Here is a 12,675-nt window from a genome sequence, read left to right on the forward strand (position 1 = left end):
TGCACCAGGCGAGCGGCCTGATCTGTGTGCAATCAGCCTGGTATTAATCAGCTGTGCATCCGCTCTGCTCGGCCCTCTGCGTACGCTTAAGCTGCCTGCGCTGTGTCATAGCGGAGCTGTGATAGGAGACCAAGGCTCCCCGGCCGGTACGGCTGTCCGCCTTCCAAACCATCGTCCAACACTTATGAAAGAGGCAATCAGGGTTTTCTCCTATTCGTTCCATCAGATGTGCTCAAGTTAATTTTAAAACGTTGTTCTTATGTGTTTGTGAAGAGCTGGCAGGTCGGCTTTGCATAAAGAGCATGAAGGAGCAGAGTCGAAGGACAATGGGAGTACGTGTTGTGGATAATTCAAGTCTTAACAACATGAAAGCAAGTTCATAAAAATGGATAAAAAAGTTCATGTTAATGTCCTGATTTAGCACAATAGGACATTATGGTGCTCCACTATTGCTATTTTCTCAAATCATTATCTTTATTTCTAGTGTTTGCTTTTCACAAACAAATTGGGATTTTTTAGCAGCACTTAATAATTAATAGACTGACTTCGCTGCGGCCATAGTCATTTATTCATTATTCTGAAGCGTCCTATGTAAACAGTGGTTGTGTGTTTGTCACAGCCAAAGGTCCTATAGCTCAAACGTCATGGCTGTGCACCCCAGGGTTCACCACGAGACACAATTCACCTGAAAAACATAAATACAGCAATCCTTTCGCGTAACATTTTTCAAGCAAGTGTAAATTTTCGGCTCTGTTTTTAGTTTCCAGTAAATAAGCGCGGTGCATAATCCTGTGCTGCGCCGCGTTAACGTGTCAGGTTGGCTCAGCTGCAACATGTGCAGCAGCGATGTACGATTTTTTTTTTTTCCCCTCCAAAGCTTTTCACTGCCAAGATGGTGTTGATGGTCCCCAGTACTGGATGTGCAGTACGTGGTTGTGCTGCGTTGGGCATTGTCTGACTGTTACATTAGATCATTACACAAATGTTATTCGAGTGGCCGGTAGACGTTTGCACTGGCTGCTGGCACACAGAGCAAATATTATCCCTCATCCTATCACGCTCCGGCTGTTTGTTCTACAGGGCTGACGTTGAAGACACAGAAACCTTGACATGTTTTTGGATTAAATCAAAAGAAGTTCGTTCATGTGATTTATTTTATGTTTTTTTTTTATAGGTTTTAGACTTTGTTTTTAGACATGACACGTCCTACTTTTGCATTATTTTAATTGTTCATTAATGCTCGGCTTTGTTAAAGTCTTTCCGCTGCTTCCTTCCCTGTCAAACAGAACCATCCGCCCGGAGCATGTGGTCCGGTCGGTGTATAAGGCCACAGGATGCACCGACAACCCCAACCACCATGTGATATATCTGGAGCATGTGGTCGTACGCATCACAATCACACACCCTCGCCGTGGGGATCTGTCAATCAACCTGACATCACCCTCAGGGACCAAATCACAGCTGCTGGCCAACAGGTAACAGGCTTCTTCACAGCAACATGCAACAGAAAGACATGTGACTCACCGGTATTAACAAAAAATAGATTTTTTTTGTATGACATTTAAAAATATATATATGCAGTTTAATCTAAATCCCTGCATTTAATGTTTCTGTAACTGTGCACACAACAGGCTGCGTCGCCCTCTGTGTTAGTCCACAGTTCATTTGAGTTGACTTGTTTAAGAGGTGACTGTCTGTTCACATATTTACACACTGCAGATGGGCCCTCGTTTGATATGTGCGTGTGTGTGTGTGTGTGTGTGTATTATTGATGTGCAGGTTGTTTGATCACTCCATGGAGGGTTTTAAGAACTGGGAGTTTATGACCACGCACTGCTGGGGAGAGAAGGCAGCAGGTGACTGGGTCCTAGAGATCTACGACTCGCCTTCTCAGCTCCGCAGCCAGAAAGTGCCTGGTACGGTACAATTTCTTTATTACACATTGGTATGAATTGATTAACAAATAGAGGTGTTGTCTGGATCAGTCCATAGACCCTCATGGGAACCTTTTTTTATATGACAAATACCACTGAACTAATTAATTGGGTAGATACTGAAATCGATAAATGGGTCAATACAGTAGTAACTCCCTGACATTACACATAATCAGTTCTTGTTAACGTGACATGTTTATGACCGTACATTGTATATGGAACAACACTCGGTATATGTTGGACGTGTTTGTTTCCTCAGGCAAGCTGAAGGAGTGGTCTCTGGTGCTGTACGGCACCTCTGTGCACCCGTACTCGTCCCTGCGCAGCGATAAGCCTCGCTCCACGGACACGCTGCCGCCCACCGACGAGGAGTTCACGGAGGAGTACAACGGTGGGTGCTGGGTGCACAGCTGGACGGGGTAACCGCACGTCCCGCTGTGTCTACTGCCCTGGTGGTTGCAGGGTACAATAAACAGTAGCAAACGAAAGTTGGTGTTTTCATTAAGTCAGGTAATTTCATGAAGGCTGTTCAATGCGTATGTGTCTTCAGGCTCCTGTGACCCTGAATGCAACGAGAACGGCTGTGAGGGTCCCGGACCCCATCACTGCATCAACTGCCTGCACTACTTCCTCAAGTTCAAGAACAACACCAGGTCAGACTGGTTTTTATTGTCAGTGCTGTGTTTTATTGTAAAAAGAGTAAGTATACTCTTGATTTAGATCTAACTTGATATAGATGATACTTCTATCATAGTTCTGTCATCGATAAAGTCAAGATCAATACTGGTTGAGGAGAAAAGGGTTTTTAAGCCATCACATAATATCTACATATGTCAGTATCTATAAGTCTGTGTGTGAGAGGCTGTGAATTTGTGCATGTGTGCACATTTGTACGTGCCCTTCAGATCCCATTAGGATCAAAGTCTGTTGTAATTGCCTTTGTGTCTGCGGGTCTCTGTGCTAATAAAAGACAAACTGATGCAGGTGCATGATAATGTGCGAGCTTAGGTCCTGCCTTATCATTAGCCCACTTCGGAGGTGTGCTGCCCTTTTCTGCCACCACAGGGAGTAATTGATGAATGGCGGTGGGGGAGTGGTGGGAAGAAGGAGCGGCAGCGGTGCTGGTGTTTAGTTTTCAGATAATTACATCCCTACGTATGTGTTTGATGGTCTGTGTTTGACGCACAGAAAGGTTAAGGGTCCGTGGAACCGGGTAGTTATTTTAATGTGAGCGTTATAAACAGGAGCGTAATAGAAATGCAAAGTTTAATGAGCCCCTTATCAAAAAAAGAAAGAAAAAGTAGAGAAACGTTATTCAAGCTGGAGAAGGCATCGCATGAGTGCTTGCACACGTGGATTATGTGTTTCACACGTGCCATATGTGTTTCTTGGCAGAAAACCGTGGTGTGTGAATAAGGCTTAAGGAGGGAGTGAGTGTGTGTTTGTGTGCTCTTGGGGATTTCGGACTTCTTTTTCACCTCAGGAACGGAGCCTCGAGGTGATGGAGGCCTGGGAAGTTATACAACAGATGTTACACCTGTTCACCATTCAGCACCCACACGCACAGCCTTCTTCTGTTTCCACCTCTTTATGTGGATATGGAAGCAGGTTGAATGGACAGCGGCTGACGCCAGCGTGACTGTGACTCCTGATCGTGTCTCACTGCAGGATGTGTGTGTCCGAGTGCCCCAGCGGCTTCTTCCGCGACGACAGACGGCGCTGCAAGAAGTGCTCGTCGCTGTGCGAGACCTGCGTCGGGAGCCGCAGTGACCAGTGCACCACGTGCAGGGCTGGTTTCCACCTCAACGAGGGCTCCAACACGTGCGTCGCCAACTGTGCCGACGGCTTCTACCTCGACCACGGTGAGTTTGTGTTTGTTCTTTCATCCTAGCTTGGGTTTCATTTTTGCTAAACCTTTTTTTTAAAGCTGTGTTATGGTTTTAATGGAGGCATGAATGAAACGGCAATAGTAGCGACTGGAGCCAACGGGGGCATGAGGAAAACAAGCTGGTCCTGTAGAAATATTAGTCTGTCACTTGAAGACAAAAATGAGTCACAAAGTGTGTCCTGGATGCAACGTCGAGCCAATGGTTTATTTTTATGTACTTTCTGAAGCAAACTGGACGGAAAAATCCATAGTGATCAGCAGATTTCCCCCGAGGTCAAAGTGGAATAAAATAAAATAAAGCACATATGCAGAGTGATTGTCCTTGGACTTTGTGTTTACAAGAATTCTTCTTTTGTTTCGATAACTGGTTCATAAATAAGAAAACAGTGCAGTGGTGTAACATACCGGGGGTACTGGATGCAGCTAATGGTTTCTCTTATGTTCAGGACTAAAGCCAGCGTGGATGAAAGCAAAGCAGGAATGACTGACTGGAGCTATGTATATCTTATAATTATATCTAAATATACTGGTCTGCAGCCAAGACAGTGTAAGTCCTGGCAGCTCCTGGAGTCTGGCAGCAGATGTGATGCGATCTGATCCAAGTTCAATCATAACATTTCAACTGGGCCAAGATGTAGTGGATACTTTTTTCCTTTGAAATGTTGGCACAGCCGAGTGTTGTGTGTGTGTAGTGTTAAATGACCTATCTACAGTTTATTTTGCCTTTTGTGAGCCTGACAGCAAGCGGAGGTGAAATACTGTCTTTATTAACATGTGGACATGTTCATATAACGGCTCTTGTCTGTCTGTCGCTGTTCACAATACTCCTTTGTAGGAGATGCCAGACAGATTATTTACTTATGAGATAATCTGTATGTCGATGAGTGATTAGAGGTTAGAATGTGTGTATGGCTGGTTTTGGTGGACAGTCTAAAACTCTCACGGGCATTTTTTTATTTTTAATTCGTATTTATTATTCATTTTTGTGAACCCAGCGTAAACGATAACAGCCTTCATTGTGGAACTGTCGGGGCCTTTTCATTGCTTTACGTCACCAAATGTATTGATACATTTTCTGTGACCTGTTCTTTGTAAAACGCAGCCGTAAAAGTTGTTCTAGACGAGCAGCAAGTGATGGTAACGTAGCAATAAGACTTTAATGATATAATGGTCACAGTCAGCTCTGACACGCCCTACAGGTTTCCCAGGAAAAAACCCTGTTCACGTATCCCTTTGAACATTCTCCCTTTTTGCCCAGGGCGGACGTGTCCATGTGCATTGTGTCAAAGCGTGTCATTGCTTTTAGTCTGCGTGTTTGAAGCATTCATCTGCATTCCTGCCCCGGCCATCGCCACAATCTTCCTTTTCATTCCTGCAGCGTGACCCCTCTGACATTGTTGGCTTCCCCATCTCCTGCCCTGTCCATGTGGCTCTGTCTGCTCCCCTCTCTTCCTTCTCCACTTCATCACTTACGATACCTCTTCTCCTTCTATTTATCATTTGTCCTCCTCCTCCGCATGCAGCCGGGCTTCTGGTTCCTATTAACCACTGTGCCTGACTGGTTCACCCCGTGTCTTCCAGATTCCAACATTTGCAGGCGATGTCCAGAAAACTGTAAGAGGTGCACCACCTCCAGCATCTGCACAGAATGTAAACCTGGGATGAGGTGAGCCTGAAGCCTTGCTGATCATTCTGATGCCGTGTTGTGTTCGTGCCTCCAGGACTCAATAATACACTTAATATCTTAAAACCTGCATCAGTGCTCTTAAAAAGAAGTAGGATGTTCATGCGGCCACCAGATTCTCCTCTGCTCACACCTTTCCCACATAAGAGGAACACATTCTGTGTCTGTGTTGTGTCCACTAAAGCTGCACGAACGCAGTGCTGCTAATTTAGGCAGCCCGTTATGTTACGGTGTGGTTCGGTTTTGCATGAACCAGTGAAACCAGAGCGTCCCAACTGCGCCACGTGAGGCCCACACTGAGCAAAGCGAGCTTCACCCCGTGACCCGGGCTTCTTGGAGCACCACAAGGCGCAGAGCTGTTGCCCATTCGCATGCGAGCTTCACTTTGAAGATCCTCTGATCTAAACCGTCGACTTATCCATGCAGACGAGCTCCAGTTCATTTGGTGGCCACTTCCACAGCCTCGTCAAACCACCCCGGTTACACTTGACCTGACACGGGACGGGGCGTTTCAAAGTGCGGGAATTCCTGCCAGATCATGAAGGAAACCCTTGTGAAGCATTCAGAGGGTATTGCGGTCTTGAACCAGGCTTTGAGCGTTCTGTTTAGCCAGGGGTGGAGGTGGGGACACTTGTAAGCCATAATTTCCTCTGGATGCCAGCGGGAACGCAGTCAGACATGCACACACGCAGCCTCCTCTTCCCCAGTTCAGCGCGCCGTTCACGGCCGCTTAGGAGCAGCGAGGACCAGACCGGAGCGTTTCTGGGAAGCGTTAGCTAACACAGACCAGCTGCTTTTCAGCTCAGCAGCGAACTCGCCAACCTGTCCTCGCTGTGACTCCACAGAACTGCCGTTAGGAAGCCTCCATCCCGCCTGACCTCTCCCCCAGCTGGCATTTTAGAAGCGACCTGTGTGTTTCTATGCGTGGGTAAAAACAGCAAACACCACGTTTTTGATTACACTTGAATCCTAAAAACCGCAGAAATGTCCAAAACACATTATAGGAGCTTTAATTGGAGCTGAACTGAACCTTGTAACATGCTTTTTTTATCTCCCCATATCAAGTTTTCAAGGGAACAAGTGTCAGATGACTTGCGACCCGGGCACCTATTACAACGGCCACAGGAGGACGTGTGAGCCGTGCCACCGCGCCTGCGCCACCTGTGCAGGTAGGCGGTCGTCAGCCGCGTGTGCACGTGATGCTGTTCTCTGCTTCCTTTGAACGGCCCTGACTGTGATTTGCTCTTCAGGTACAGGTGTAGAGGCGTGCACCAAATGTGCAGACGGCTACTTGCTGGAGGACTGGCGGTGCGTGTTAACATGCAGCACTGGCTACTACCTGTCAGAGCAGACCTCCGACAACGGGCTGGTGCAGAGGTCCTGTAAGAAGTGAGTCACACACCAGCACGTCTGTGAACGCGCAAACCTCCAGTCTGCACTCATGAATGAGGGAATCCTCCAGGGCAAATTCCCTGTTGTCTAAGTCATTAGCAATGAGTGGAAATGTAAATTATCTTATGAAAGCCTTATTATAAAAGTGGTGCTACTAACCGTTTACTTAAAGCTTAACAAGCGTTTATGATCTGTTTTCTATCTTAACGCTGCAACTCTCCAAGCAACTGCTCTCCATTTGAGTCTGGATGGGGGAAAATGTAAACACACTCATAGTCTGATGTTTAATTACAGCTCCTCCTTTCTCTCCCATTACCCTCCACTCACCTCTGCCTTCAAATAGTCATGGCTCACTTGACATTTACTTTAGTTGATCTCATTTTGTCAGCCAGCACACTGGTTTCTCATCATTCTCTAAAGATAATTGAGGGCCCAAGATAATTTCCCATCCACTTTTACAGCTCTGTGTTGTGCAGCAGATGGTTTCCTTACACATTTTCTGATATATTGGCGAAGTAAATAGTTGTGTTCGTGTTGAAAGGAGGCTTTGTAGGTTGGAGGAGGTTGGAGGCTTCTTGGTTCCAGACTATTGTCAGTGTGGTAAAATGGAAATGCTCCTCTAAGGCAATAACATTGTTTCTATAATCCAATCCATGCCAGTGTTGCTGCAGCTATGAGGTCTGCTAGCACAGATTGTAGCACTAATCTGTGCCCCAGTGTCTAATGCCTCAAACAACTGTTGACAGGTGCGACCATAGCTGCCACGAGTGCCTCGGACCCGGTGAGAGAAACTGCAGCAGCTGCGCCAATGGTTACAATCTAGAGGCAGGAGCCTGCATGGTCAGCACCGTCTGCAAAGATGGTGAGTTGTCAGCTTTTTCGTAATGCAGTGTTTAATTAACGTGTAATTAAAGGCAAAAGCTTAGACCATCTAGACTGACCTGGATGAATCACAGGACTAACGTAGCCCAGAATTAAATTTACACACGTTTTTTTAAATTCATCAAGCTGTTTAAACTTGTAGAAACAATCCATTGTATGTATTTATGCGTTGCAGTCTTGCATAAATGCAAAGATTCCATCTTTGTACTCACTTGAATCAAATGGGTGCCTAACAGCAGCCAGGCGGCCTGGCCTTGCTTCCGCTTCTTCTCATTCACGTCTGCATTTTACTAATATGATGTCACCTGGGACTGATGCACATTTTCACACTTCCATTTTCTGGTTTTCACCGTCCACTGCATAGTCTAAAAGGCGCATCGGAGAGTCTACTACCACCACTGCTTCCGCTGCTGTTACTAACATTACCACTACTCCCACTTTAGCACTTTTCTTATTATTCAAATGCTCCACATCATCATCTCAGCCGCCGCATGTGTTTTGCATCACATTGCATATTTTCTTTTGTGTCATGCTTTTCTAATCTTTGAGTTGTGCATGTTTAGCTCGTTTCTCATAACTGTGCCGTTACCAGTCTTTCGCTGCAGCTTGTAATTTGCTGTTCCTTTCTTTGGCCCAGCTTGTGATGAGATAAGCTCTGAGGAATAAAATGCCTTTTCTCCTGATGAAGGCTTTGCTTAAAGTGCACACCCAGTTTGTTTGCTACCTTAAACCAGTTTCACGTTAGTGAAACACTTGATTGGCTGGTGTTATAGACAGTTGTATCTAAACTGGTGGTCCACTTTAGGGTTCCTGTGATATAAAATGACCTAAAGTTGTGAGAGACAAAAGGAATCTTCAATTTTCTAATTGTGTGATGTTTGTTTTTCTCTCTCTCTCTGTTTTGTTTCTCCTGAATCTGTTTTTCTTCTCTCCTGACACGGATCCAATCACTGGACTACAATCATTTTCCACTTCGATGGATCAAAACACTCTTCCTGTCACCTGAACCCTCTCCTGACCAATCACACGGCTCTGCCTGCCATTCGACCGTTTCCAATGGTTCTACCCTCTGTGTGTGTGTGCGTGTGTGTGTGCGTGTGTGTGTGCGTGTGTGTGTGCGTGTGCGTGTGCGTGTGCGTGTGCGTGTGTGTGTGTGCGTGCGTGCGTGTGTGCGTGCGTGTGTGCGCGCGCGACCTCCTCCCCCTCCACCTGCATCTCTTCTTCCTGGTCTGTGGAAAGCAAATGAAGAATCTTGGGCGGAAGGCAGTTTCTGCGTGCTCGTTAAAAAGAACAATCTTTGCCAGAGGAAAGTGCTGCAGCAGTTGTGCTGCAGAACGTGCTCGCAAAAGGGGTGACGGGACGCACTCGCCGGGCGTCAAGGGGGTGCCAAGGGGGGGGGTGTGGGGGCACAGGGGGCATCCCTCCATTTCAACGCCCCCCCGGCCCACTTATTCACAGTCACATAATTTATAAGAGAATCTGTGCCTCTTAAAGGGACTGCATCGGAGGTGCGATGGCAGGACTACAACAAACCTACCTTTTTTCTGTACTGGGACACACACATGGTCAGGGTGTAAAATGACTTGGACTCATTTCAAGAACAAACAAGCAAAAGAAAACAAAAGCGAAAACAGACAAACAGAATAAAAGTGTCAGTATTTTGTGACCAAAGCATCAATGCCAAAATCGAACCTTCTTTTTTGTTGCCAGCATAGGAAGTTTAGCGAAAAACAGGAGCCGCTCAGCCTGTGAATCTCCGAATGCGTCTGTGTGCATTTTTTATCTTGGCTCCTCGTCCTCCTCTCTTTCCAGTGTTAACGATAAGCAGATGGAAAGTGAACATACGGTAGGAAAGGCTCTGGTTTTCTGCCTGTAAATATACGTCAAAAGGAAAAAAGGAAGCTCACTCAGTAATGTGAAAATAATGTCTGTCTGGGCTGAGTTGGGCTGTTTAGGGGAGGGGAAGACAAATCCACACACGCGCAGCACAAAGATGCTTATACACAACACGCATACGCATAATAAACATGAACCCAGACTCATAAATCAGCCGCCACTTGAAGTTACAGATGCTCTAGAGTCACGATCTGCCAAGACTGATGCACGTTACTGACCAAAATCACCTCATTCCACTTATTTAAAAGCAAACCCCTGCCCCCTAAGTAGTGTGTGTGTTTGTCTTTATTCATGTGCGTACAAGAAAGCCATTAATTCTTGATGTAAGCCCAGACAGCATTGATTCATTCCAGAGGTACTACAAGAAGAGTCGATAGTTATTCCTTCCAGAGCTTTCTGCAGGAAAGCAGCCGCTGCAGTGAGTTGATAATGAATTTGTGGTACTAGGGATGCACCGATGCCCGTTTTTCAGTCCGCACTGCAGGTTTGGGGAAATAAACTGTTTGTCCAAAACCTATCGAGTCCGATTATTGATGTACCTGAAAATGTGTAGCTCCACCTCTTTGTTGTGATGGATAAAATCGTGGAAATACAGCTCATGTTTGTTTCAGAGATCTTCATGTCTCCTGTATGTTGGTTTGTTTTTTCCATATGCACTCAATAAAGGGAATCTTGTCCAATGACATTCTGCATTTGTATCGGTGCATCCCTACACGTTGCTGTGCTCAAATAAAATAGTCTTAGAAGTTGCAAATCTAGAAGTTGCTTTATACCCTAAACGCTGAGTGGGTGACAGGCCCAGGAAGCCGACCGTTACCAGACAGACACGCAGCGAATCAGAGCTGTGTTAAAGGCCCGCGACACAGCGACACGCAGCAGAACTGTGTGTTCGGTCGGTCCGCTCGCATCGCGTCTGACAGGGAGCTGACAGCGTCGCTGCAGAACCGGGAGGGCGTCAGAAATGCTAATCCGCTCCTCAGACGCCCCGCTTCTCCTCCCGTCTGCGTCTGAGCCTTTGCTGCTGGATCTCAAGGTTGTTCTGGCGAGGCCGCCTTCTAGCAGAGATTGCGTTCGGATCCGTAGGGTTCCACGCCAGCATTCACAGTATTAGACGACTTGATGTGCTGTCAACTGGTTTCTGATGATTTGTAATAAAGATCAATGAATCCCCTGTTTTGGTTAACAAAAACTTATTCCTGGTTGACTTTATTGTGTGGTAGCGCACACCCCCCTCGTATAAGAGCTGTTTTTATTGTGTATCTGTGACAATGCATTATTAATGTTACTCAAAGTCCTAGTTTTGAAAATCGTTTTTTTTACCTAAGTGTTCTTATTAAAATGTTTAATCTGGTCATGTTTTTGTTTAGTTTTTTTCAGTTCTTCTCACGTTTAATGTTTTTGTTGTTCAAATTCAAGCTTTCTTTACCAAATATGAGATTTCACTCATTATTGGATGTTTTTTATTCACTAAAGGCTAAGAAAAAGCATTGAAATTCAGATCATTGCTTTCAACATTGCGTCTTGCAGCACTTGATCGCGCTGATTAAATAAAAGTTCCACCTTCTCCAGACAGAGCACTTAAAGGCAGATATGTGCACTCAATGATAATTAGGCCGAGTTAAAGACAGGTCATCAGTGCGACGACCGACTGTTTACTGTGGGCATGAAAAGCCCCATGTTTGCAATGAAAGATTAGTTTAATTTGATGAAGAATGAGACTCTGACCCACTCTGTTTGGATCTGGATCAGCTGTTAGTAACCAGTCCCGTCGTTTATGTCAAATCATAGTAAAACCTGGTGTAACTAACGTGCAGGCAGCTCAGTGGCCGTCTGCTGCATCAGTAGGTGCCTCCTGCTCCTAAAGGCAGATAACAATCCTTGTGCTGCCTTTAAACTAGGCTCTGGCTTACTAAATAGTCAGATGTTTAATAATGTATAACTTAGCTGAGAAACACCTTGAGGTGTAGTGAATGGAGCTTTTTTCTTTTTCCTGCCTCCTTTGACCAAGTGTGTTTGGTATCAGGAGGTGGAGGGTTCAGGGAATTGGGATTCAGGACAAGGTGCGATGGATGTCAGTGTGATGTCTGCGTCCTCACAAGGTCGGCCAAGTCCACAGCAGCGGGAAAGTTTTACTCCCCTGAGTGACAGGCTCTGTTTTCCTTCCCTTCGCCCGCTTCTTCTTGTGTCTGGCAGTACAGTCCAAAGCCTTTGGTGAGCGGAGTTGTGCGTGTCTGTCCCATGAGAGCTTGGCTCTGTGTGTGTGTGTGTGTGTGTGTGTGTGTGTGTGAAGGAGAGTGACAGCGTGCATTGGGCCGTTTGAATGGTTTCAGTAGAGCCCCGCTGAATGGGAAGCCACCGCCTGTTGTGTTTGTACACAAAGAAACGCTTTTATTTTGAAAGGAACAATTGAGCTTTTCATTGAGAGGCCGAGAGCACAGACAACCTCGTCGCCGCCTTGAAGGATGCTTGCACACACAGCTCCACCTTTGTCTAACGGTGGGACAGTACAATGGCTACACGTCCTGTGTTGGAGTCCTTTACATGCTGCCCAGAGTCAAGCTGAAGGTGGATGTTTGTTCCTGCTGCATTATTTCATCTCTGTTGTTCAGCAACATATTATGTGTTGTGTATTAATAATAAGTAATAGTAATTTTCTAATAATATCACATAATTGTGACTAATGCTGCAGTACATAACAGTATTATTGTTTTGATTGTGTCTCTGACCCAACAATTACTTTTTCAGGTGCAGAGGTTTCCGGCGCCCAAAGCTCCATTTGCAGCTCGTTCTCTGCTTCGGGACCTTCTACAGCCCTCGTGCATGTTCAACATTTTAGCATTGTCCCGTGTGACTTGTAGCACAGTTTGGAATTTCATACTCGTAATAAAAATCAGTTTGTTAAGAAAGAAATTTGTAAAAACACCCAGCAATCAAGAACTGTGCAACGTGGTGACATTTTACATTAGGTTATAAATCTGTATCTGTAGTAAACATATAAA

At 45.7% G+C, this 12,675-nt stretch overlaps 1 protein-coding gene across 4 annotated transcripts in view; it reads left to right on the plus strand.

Moving 5' to 3' along the window:
• The window catches only part of pcsk5b (proprotein convertase subtilisin/kexin type 5b), a 38,034-nt gene that overhangs the window by 23,018 nt on the left and 2,341 nt on the right, over window positions 1-12,675 (plus strand). For 2 of the 4 annotated variants that reach the window (XM_055511249.1, XM_055511250.1), the window contains 9 exons: window positions 1,287-1,475; window positions 1,780-1,916; window positions 2,194-2,325; window positions 2,485-2,587; window positions 3,603-3,796; window positions 5,404-5,488; window positions 6,572-6,675; window positions 6,757-6,895; window positions 7,645-7,760. In XM_055511249.1, coding sequence (XP_055367224.1) covers window positions 1,287-1,475; window positions 1,780-1,916; window positions 2,194-2,325; window positions 2,485-2,587; window positions 3,603-3,796; window positions 5,404-5,488; window positions 6,572-6,675; window positions 6,757-6,895; window positions 7,645-7,760 — 1,199 coding nt within the window. Of the gene's footprint in view, window positions 1-1,286; window positions 1,476-1,779; window positions 1,917-2,193; window positions 2,326-2,484; window positions 2,588-3,602; window positions 3,797-5,403; window positions 5,489-6,571; window positions 6,676-6,756; window positions 6,896-7,644; window positions 7,761-9,019; window positions 11,028-12,675 lie in introns of those variants that run through there. The other 2 variants (XM_029164106.3, XM_029164107.3) reach the window with 2 other exon arrangements.

This window comes from Betta splendens, chromosome 9 (genome assembly GCF_900634795.4).
Source record: "Betta splendens chromosome 9, fBetSpl5.4, whole genome shotgun sequence".
Taxonomy (NCBI): domain Eukaryota; kingdom Metazoa; phylum Chordata; class Actinopteri; order Anabantiformes; family Osphronemidae; genus Betta; species Betta splendens.